Here is a 9,140-nt window from a genome sequence, read left to right on the forward strand (position 1 = left end):
CAAAGCTGTCATGAAGTAAAAGGTTGGCTACTTTGAAGAATCTCAAATATAAAATTTATTTTGATTTTTTTTTCAACACTTTTTTGGCTACTACATGATTCCACGTGTGTTTTTCATAGTTGTGATGTTTTCACTATTTTTCTACAATGTATAAAATAGTAAAAATAAAGAAAAACCCTTGAATTAGTAGGTGTGTCCAAACTTTTGACTGGTACTGTATATATGAGATATGTATTGTTTTTTCTCAAAGCTGGAGCTATGAATTCTGACACAAAACATACTTATTTAAATATTTTATAAAGTTAAAAAATTATGAGCCTGAGAAATTACAAGAAGAGAAGTGAGTTCACTTTTCTGTTTGGTTAAGAAAATTGATTATTAATTGTATGTAAATCACATGATAAAATATAATAGACTGTATTTTGAAATTTAATTTGTTTTCCACATAGTGTATTTATTGGATAGAAAGTCACTTCACACTAGCCTATACACAAATGATGAATGGATCAAATTAATTAACGAATAGAATCATATAAAATAGAAATATAATGACTTTTTGACGACTTGGTGATCACACAGGAAGTAATAGCAGAACAGCCAACGAAAACGCGTGTGACCTCCGCAATCGCGGAGAAGTCTTTATCGCGAGACAGCGACTCTTCCTTTTCCCTTTCCACTCTGAGTCCAAGATGGTAGGTACAGTTTATGAAAACATCGCTAACTGACTTGATAATCTGAGTCCATCCTCACTTTTACAGTAGCACAACTCAACCATTTCCATGTATCTAATTGCCTTGATGTCTTTGGTTTGAATTCCGGATGGTATTGATATACTATTTGGCGTTTTAACGATACGGTTCAGTCCTTCACTACCGGTGGTTAGAGTCACAGTAGTTGACTTGCTACCGGGTATTCTCACTAATTCCCGAAAGACAGCGTGTAACTTAGACACAAGATATTGAAATACCGGTACTGCTTTTCGAGAAATGTCGGTAACTTTTGTATCTTCGTTTTGAGACTTCTCCAAAATAGATTGTATCGGCTACCTGACTAGGTAGATGGCCATAATTGAAAACGTGCCATTTGACCAGTGTTGGTGAACTATGCTACTTATCGCTACTTCGCTGGATCGCTAGTTAGCCTCTGTGTATGAGACTGTAACGTTATGCTTCACGGTATGCTGCCAAATTCAAGTTGGGTATGAATGATTTGGGTGCTGTTTAGGTATGAGTTACACTGTAACGTCAGTAGACGTGATCGATCGTTTGAGGTCTAGCCATAAAGCATAGGGTTCAGAAGCATGCAAAGGTACATTTTCATGGCACAGTGATCAGCAATGTCATTAAAACTGTGTAACTAATAATTCTGTTTTTAATTGATCGGCGCGTGAATGGCAAGTTCTCATGTATTTACCTGCACCATCTATTCACAGGGAGTTGACATCCGACACAACAAGGACCGTAAGGTGCACAGAAAGGAGCCCAAGAGTCAGGATATCTACCTGAGGCTCCTGGTCAAGGTAAGTGTCGCAACCTTTATACATTAAGGCATTGCCATGTAAACAAGTAGTCCGACAACTAAGTTGTTGATTTCCCATCTTGATGTTGGACCTTTTTTTGGTTAATTGGATAATCTATGCAGCACATAGGTCAGAGTAACCCTTGTTAACATTTTACATTGAGTAGTCAATAGTTTCTACTTAATAAATGTTTATGTTCTCGTCCCCACAGCTGTACAGATTCCTGGCCCGTCGCTCCACTGCTCCCTTCAACAAGGTGGTCCTCAGGAGGCTCTTCATGAGCAGGACCCACAGGCCTCCGATATCAGTGTCCCGCATGGTGAGTTACATCTGTCCCTTTGCTGTGTTTTTAACCTGCTACAGAATCAAATTGCTACAATCAACTCAATTGAATGGCAGTCAAGTTCACAGATTCAAAGACCTAAGAGGGCAACAGTACAAGTGGGAGGACAACTTCAGCTGGTACTCCTGCTTATGCCTGTTGCGCTACAATGCTTTATTGTTGTTGGTATTTACACTTCCTTGCTCAAACATTCTAGTTATGATTTTCTTTTGACCGTTGACTCTTATGTCATGGTTAATTTCCCTTCTGATGATTTGGTACCTTTTCAGTGAGCTGGAGATCTTTCCACCTCATACGTGGCTTCTTGAACATGTCCCAGTTGGGGTGGCAGGTAGCCTAGTAATTTAAGAGCATTGGGCCATTAACCGAAAAGTCGCTGGTTCCAAGCCCACTAGGTGAAAAGTCTGTCATGCACTTATTTCTCCTCTAAGTGTCTCTGAATAACAGCATCTGCTAAATGATTTAAATCTAATGGCCCAGTTTCCCAAATGCATCTTAAGACCCAAAACCGTCGTTACTATACAATTGGACTTGAAACGGCTCGTTATTTACAGTGTCCGTTGTTGGATGCTTTTTTTTGCTCATCTGCGTCACTTTATACAGATCTCCGCTAAACATGGAATCTAGATGTTTCTGACCGCAGATAACTTCAGAACAAAGTTGACTACAAATACAAAGTTGCAAATGTCTTTATTGTTACAAATGAGCAAAGGATTAAAAAAAAATAATCTTACAATGGAAACCGAGATGACCGCATTAAAACAGGCTAAGGGGGATATAAGTGGTATCACTGAGTGGTCATGACTTCAAAACCAACTTAAACGCTGATGATATCATACTAACACTGTCAAATCCCAGCTGTACGATACCAAGGGCAATACAGCTCATTAGGGATGATGTTAACCTGGTTCCACTAGTGGAACCCCTTGCCAACAGCCAATGAAATTGCAGGGCGCCAAATACAAATCAACAGAACTCTCATAAATCCAATTTCTCAAACATACAAGTATTAGGCACCATATAGAATCAATCTTTAGGATGTTTTTATCATAAATGTTCAATAATGTTCCAACCGGAGAATTCCATTGTCTGTAGAAAAGCAATGGAACGAGAGCTACCTCGTGTGAATGCACGTGACTGAGATCGAGGCTGCTGCCAGACCTCTGACTCAATCAGCTCTCATTCGCCCCCCCCCCCCCCCTTCACAATAGAAGCCTGAAACAACGTTCTAAAGACTGTTGACATCTAGTGGAAGCCTTAGGAAGTGCAAAATGGCCCATATCCCACTGTATTCGATAGGGGCTGAGTTCAAAAAACAGTTTTAGAAACGTCAGTGTTTTCTATCCAATACTAATAACAATATGCATATATTAGCATCTGGGACTGCGTAGGAGGCAGTTTACTCAGGGCATGCTTTTCATCCAAAAGTGAAAATGCTGCTCCCCTTCAATTCCCTCAGTACTGGTTTAAAGAGATGTGTAGTTTATTTTCTGGCTTATTGTGGAAAGATAAGAAACCAATAATTAACCATAAACTGTCCATGTCAAGAAGCAAGTGTGGATTAGCTGTTCCTGTTTATTTGTATTACTTGTCTTGTGACAGTAATTTGATCTCTATATCATCATTATGGTATTACCCCAAGTGCTACTGTAAGATAACCCACTTGAGTTTTCATGTGACGTGGCAAAGATACTTCATAAAGGTTATCTATGAAGCATCTCTCATTTCCAATATGGAACAACCCCTTGTTTACTACAGGGAGAAAACATTGGCTAATATTACCTGGCTATGCCAAAACATCAGTCAGGTGGGGCAAGTCGTAAGGGATGTTGATTGTCAAACCATTTTATAGAGTTGATAGCAGAGTTTGGCTTGGGCATTTCTACCTTATTTGCAACTCAAATCAATAATCTAATTCCTCATGGTGTTGATGTGGGATCTAAAAGTGATGGACAACAAACTAAGGGGTGTTGCTAATGGGAAAGGAATGGTTTCCACCTTATACAAGCTGGTTGGTCTCTCCTCCCCAAACAGCAACATCCCTACTCCATCACATTGGGAACAGGACTTGTGTGTATCTCTCACCGCAGTAGAGTGGGATACGATATGGAACAACTGTAACATGCAGACCGGACACGTCGCGCGCGTTCCAAATCAATTTAGAAATCCATGTTATTAAATTATTGCACCCACTGCTCGTGCGCGCCAACGAGCATCTGCGATGCCAAGGGCTAAAATAGAACTCCTTTCTATTTCTGACGCAGATCGCGCTGAAAGTCCTGCCTCTCCCATCTCATTGGTTTATAGAAGCAGGTGCCCATGTGCCATCTCCTTATTGGTTATACCCACGTGGGTGATTGAAAGACTAACTGTTTTGCCAGTAGTCGTGGTAATACTATGAACGTTCAGATGCCAATCACCATATAAGTTCAAAGATGAAAAAGCCTGGAAGGAGGAGAAATGACTAGAAACGATTTGGTTGGCCGTTTTATGTGTGGATTAATTTGCGGAGTAGAGGAGCTTGTGCATTTCGGGTAAAATAACAACTCAATGTTTATATCCCAGGACAAATTAGCTAGCAACAGCAAGCTACCTAAATAGGACAAATTAGCTAGCAAGTGCAAGCTAACTAGCTAAATTGCCATACATGTTTAATGCTTTTCGACCTCTCCCCAAATTAATGTCATTGGTTCAGTTTCTTTTGCTATTTTTACCTGCGTGTCGTGATCGTATTTGGTTTAGGGGGACAAAATAAATTTATGCACGATGGCGCACACGCGCAGCCGGTTTGGGTTCCGTGTCAGGTATAAAATGATTCCAATGTTCTTACATAGGCTTATATTACACCTCACAGGTTTTTAAAAAATGGATCAAAGCCTTTCAGAATTGTGTTGGCATGGCTGCGGTGAGGTTGGTACACAAATGCATATTTTATGGAAATGTCCAGCTGTCAAAAGATTTTGGACTGCGGTAGATATGTTGTCTGTCCTTTAGTGTGACTGCTAGGAAGTAGAGTGGACAATATCCAACCTAGAACCACGCAACATATCACTGTACTGGCCTTCCTATCAGTCAAACCAACAATACTTCTGAATTGGAGAGTAGAGGCCGACCGATTATGATTTTTCAACGCCGATACCAATTATTGGAGGACAAAAAAAGCCGCTACTGATTAATCGGCCATTTTTTGTAATAATGACCATTACAACAATACTGAATGAACACTTATTCTAACTTAATATAATACATAAATAAAATCAATTTAGCCTCAAATAAATAATGAAACATGTTCAATTTGGTTTAAATAATGCAAAAACAAAGTGGTGGAGAAGATAAAGTGCAATATGTGCCATGTATAAAAAAAAAAGCTAACGTTTAAGTTCCTTGCTCAACATGAGAACATATGAAAGTTGGTGGTTCCTTTTAACATGAGACTTCAATATTCCAAGGTAAGAGGTTTTAGGGTGTAGTTAATATAGTATTTATAGGACTATTTCTCTCTATACCAATGATGACATCTTATTTGGTGCATTAGTATTGGGTTAGCATTAGACAAAACTGTCTAAATATTTGTAGTCAAGTGGTAATATCCCACTAGGATCTGATCTGTCGTCAGTATGATTTGAATGGAGAAAGTTGATCTGAGAGCTGCACTGCCTTTCTTTCGTTCCAATCAGTATTGAGGCAGCTCCAACCATGCACTTTGCAAACGTTCTCTCAGCGTGGTGTTTTTGGGAAACTCGTGTTACATATTCGCCAGTTTGTAGGAACGATGCATCAATTAACCCTTGTTAGCCCAATTTCCATTGCTATCGGGAAACCGGGACAATGTCCTTCCAGATTTATTGATATGAATACACAGCTAAGTGAAAGCATCTTAGTATTTATCTTTACTGTGTGGCGGTTGTCCCTCTTCTGAACTATTTGCCGTCCTTTTCAGATCCGTAAGATGAAACTGCCTGGTCGTGAGAACAGAACCGCAGTTGTTGTGGGAACCGTCACTGATGATGTCAGAATTCAGGATATCCCCAAGCTAAAGGTAAAGGTTGTTTTAACTTACTAGATGCCTGTTTGGGTCAGGCTTTTGCTCTAGCACTAACATCTGGTTTAACCTGGGGTGTATTTATTGCGGAAAATGTTAAAGAGCCAAATGGAAGCAAAACTAGCGTTTTTATTGGACAAGTCAGGTAGGTCCCTTCCCATTCCCTTTGCTTCCATTTTAAGAAATGTTTTGCAACAATCGGTGGGGTAAATACACTCCTGACTATTTTGACCTGGTGTTGGGCAACAACAAAAGCCTTCCCACCCTGTAACTGGGTAGCTCTTCCGCACTAGGGTTAGACTACTTCACTGAAAATGAATTAAGTACTAACATGAGTTGCTAAACGTGTTCTGTTCTCCCTTCCCTCAGGTGTGCGCTCTGAAGGTGACTGACGGCGCTCGCCGCAGGATCCTGAAGGCCGGAGGCCAGGTCATGACCTTTGACCAGCTGGCTCTGGCTGCCCCCAAAGGACAGGGCACCGTGCTGCTGTCAGGTAAGAACACTACTAGTTTAACAATGTTCAAGTTTAAAGTTATGCTGGGAATATTCTGTATACCTTTGCTCTACAGTCCTGTTACTGTTATCACCGCCACAGTCAGATTATTTCTAAACCATGCCTATTTCTACAATTTCTCTTAAATCTAACCTTAACTATACTGCTAACCTAAATCTGCCTAAATTAAGGCTAAAAGGCTAATTTTGTGTTCATTCATTTTTACATCATAGGCAATTTTGGCTTTGTGGCTATTGAATAGTGACAGCCCTGTTACTCTGGTCTGAAACTCACTTGTTTTCCTTCTTTCAGGACCCCGCAAGGGCAGAGAGGTGTACAGGCATTTTGGAAAAGCCTGTGGAACCCCCCACAGTCACACCAAGTGAGTATTGTACCCCTTTCATGAGATTGCTGCTCTCCTAGGGTTTCATTCAATATCTATCAATTTAGAGAATGTTTTCCAAATGGTTTGACAAGTTCGTTCCAGTTTGGTTTTCACTGAAAATCACCAATGTTTTTAAACGGAGGACACTTTGTGAATATTGAGAACTTCGATAAGATGTTTTGTTAGTACAGGGGCTTGTTGTGGAGAGCCCTACTTTAGAATGAGGATATTAGGTGTGCATTGTGCAGAGAAGGACAACCATGTTTCTCTTGTCATGTAGAAACAATTGTCAGTTTGTCTGCAGTGTTCTAATCTATATGTTGCACCTGACTGAATTAGCCCCTGAGCCCAGTGTTAAAAAACGGCAATCGGATTGAATTATTAGAATTTAGTATTTCAAAACTGGTAAATGAGATTTGGATCCTCTGTACCAAATCAGGATATTTGTTTTTGCATTTTTCAAAACTCAAAAAGGCAGTGATTAATTAGGGTTGTATTAGATGGCGATCCTCCTGATCCCACTGGAAGGGTGCATTCAGGGTGGGTTTATAAAGGTGAAAGGCACTACAACCAAGATATGTCAATATAACTAAGGTGAGGAGGTTTAAAATACTCTTACATCTGAATTCATTTGACTGCAGTATAGGTACTGAATGTGGCAATTTGTTTGTATTGAGAAGTGTCAAATACAGGTATGATTTCAAAATAGGTCATCCACGTGAATCATGTAGATCTGAACTAAATTTTTTGGGGGGGGTGTACACTGTGCAGACAGTGATGGTCCTTCTATTATGTTGGATTAATTCATCTTTTCATTTAGCTTGTAAGAGCACAGGCCAGTCTGATTAGGCTTTGCGGTTATGTAGACTGAGAGACACTACCATAAAGGAGAAAGTCACGCGTGCGACTTTACATCGTTGAAAATCACGAGTAACAAAAATGTTGTTCTGTTTTTGGGCCCTCGCCAGTTTGCGTCCCTGCAAGTAAATGCATGTACCTTTTTGATTCCGTGTTTAATCGTCACCTACAGGGGTTGCAGGTGTAATTGCAGGATACAGTGAAAATCTTACGGTACAAGTAGCACAAATCTTATATAAATACAAATGGCACTATATACATTAGTTTACTCCTCTCGGGTTCCCTATGACAGTTTAGTGGTAGTGCCATAACCTGTCCAGTAGATGGCGAGGGGTAGGTAGGCCTGTTCAAAGCACTGAACATCTGGATTCAGTGATCTTGAAGTTGTGGCGTCTTGAGCAGAATGATCCATCTGATTTATTTTCTATTTATTTTTCAAAAATGTCCAGATTGATCTTGAATTGCAAAATGGAGGATTCCAGAATCCGGATCATTCTGATCCAAATAAAACATTTATTGGTGTAGAGAAATTTGTTGGGACTTAATGTTTATTTACGAAATATTAAAGATGTATACACCTGGGTTCCACTAGATTCACTTTCTCCAACCCAGTTATATCATATCAGTGATTACTTCAAGGACGGAGAAGGAAAAATGCATAATTTAAATACATTAGGCCTAGCTGTATTTTGCTAGTTTTGTCCCCAGACTAATTGCTTTGTTTTTACATTGAGTTGGACAATGCACATAATCAACATTAATGCAAATGTGCCATGTGCCAGATTTGCATTATCTGCAGAATCTAGGAAGTTGTTTGAAACACTTATAAACACTGAATTAATGGAATATCTCTTCTCTCCCTCAGGCCCTACATTCGCTCCAAGGGCAGGAAGTTTGAACGTGCTCGTGGGCGCAGATCCAGCCGTGGATACAAGGCCTAAAAAGTCTTTTTTTGTTTTACATGGAATCTGATACAAATAAAGATAGCAATACAAAATGAATCAATGTCTCTATCCATTTTTTTTTTTTTTTTAATTAGCTTTGTTGCGCTTGCGTAGTACTTCACTAGGTAGACATTTTCTTGTGCAAACCTGATGGACAACTTGAATCAAGCTACTGTTACTATTCACTCCTAGACCGTTTTATAACATGTAGTACTATTAATAATTGGTTTTCAATGTCTTGTGTAATATTTTTATTTAGACAGGTGATGAGTGCATTGGAAGCATGGACAGTCTAGCCTAGACCGTATTGACTAGACTGATTGAGTCCAGTCTTGTCCTCAGTAACTTTCAGTCGATCATGACACTATCTGTGGACTCCACAATGCGGTGCACTGGCGCAGTTAACTATTGGAGAATGTCGGTAGGTCCAGAATGTCTTTCCTTATCAGGATTGGACTTCCTCCCCGCCGCTCAAACTATCCAGTCCTCCGGTGTTTCATACACGCTTCCTGGAGGATAACCACAGGCGTCCTACGGAACAAGCAAGCCGGGGAGG

At 39.9% G+C, this 9,140-nt stretch overlaps 1 protein-coding gene across 1 annotated transcript; it reads left to right on the plus strand.

Annotated features, from left to right (window-relative positions):
- The first annotated feature begins 571 nt into the window (after positions 1-571).
- Positions 572-8,641, plus strand: LOC115117576 (large ribosomal subunit protein eL18). The gene is made up of 7 exons (XM_029646054.2): positions 572-692; positions 1,433-1,519; positions 1,731-1,838; positions 5,803-5,901; positions 6,274-6,397; positions 6,710-6,779; positions 8,506-8,641. The coding sequence occupies exons 1-7, from the start codon at positions 690-692 to the stop codon at positions 8,579-8,581; spliced, it is 567 nt and encodes a 188-aa protein (XP_029501914.1). The 5' UTR covers positions 572-689; the 3' UTR covers positions 8,582-8,641.
- Positions 8,642-9,140: the final 499 nt, after the last annotated feature.

Source organism: Oncorhynchus nerka, unplaced genomic scaffold (genome assembly GCF_034236695.1).
Source record: "Oncorhynchus nerka isolate Pitt River unplaced genomic scaffold, Oner_Uvic_2.0 unplaced_scaffold_2221, whole genome shotgun sequence".
NCBI lineage: Eukaryota > Metazoa > Chordata > Actinopteri > Salmoniformes > Salmonidae > Oncorhynchus > Oncorhynchus nerka.

Coding starts and splice junctions, on each gene's coding strand:
- LOC115117576 (XM_029646054.2), top strand. Junction 6,398..6,709: donor GGGCACCGTGCTGCTGTCAG/GTAAGAACACTA, acceptor TCCTTCTTTCAG/GACCCCGCAAGGGCAGAGAG. Junction 6,780..8,505: donor ACCCCCCACAGTCACACCAA/GTGAGTATTGTA, acceptor TCTCTCCCTCAG/GCCCTACATTCGCTCCAAGG.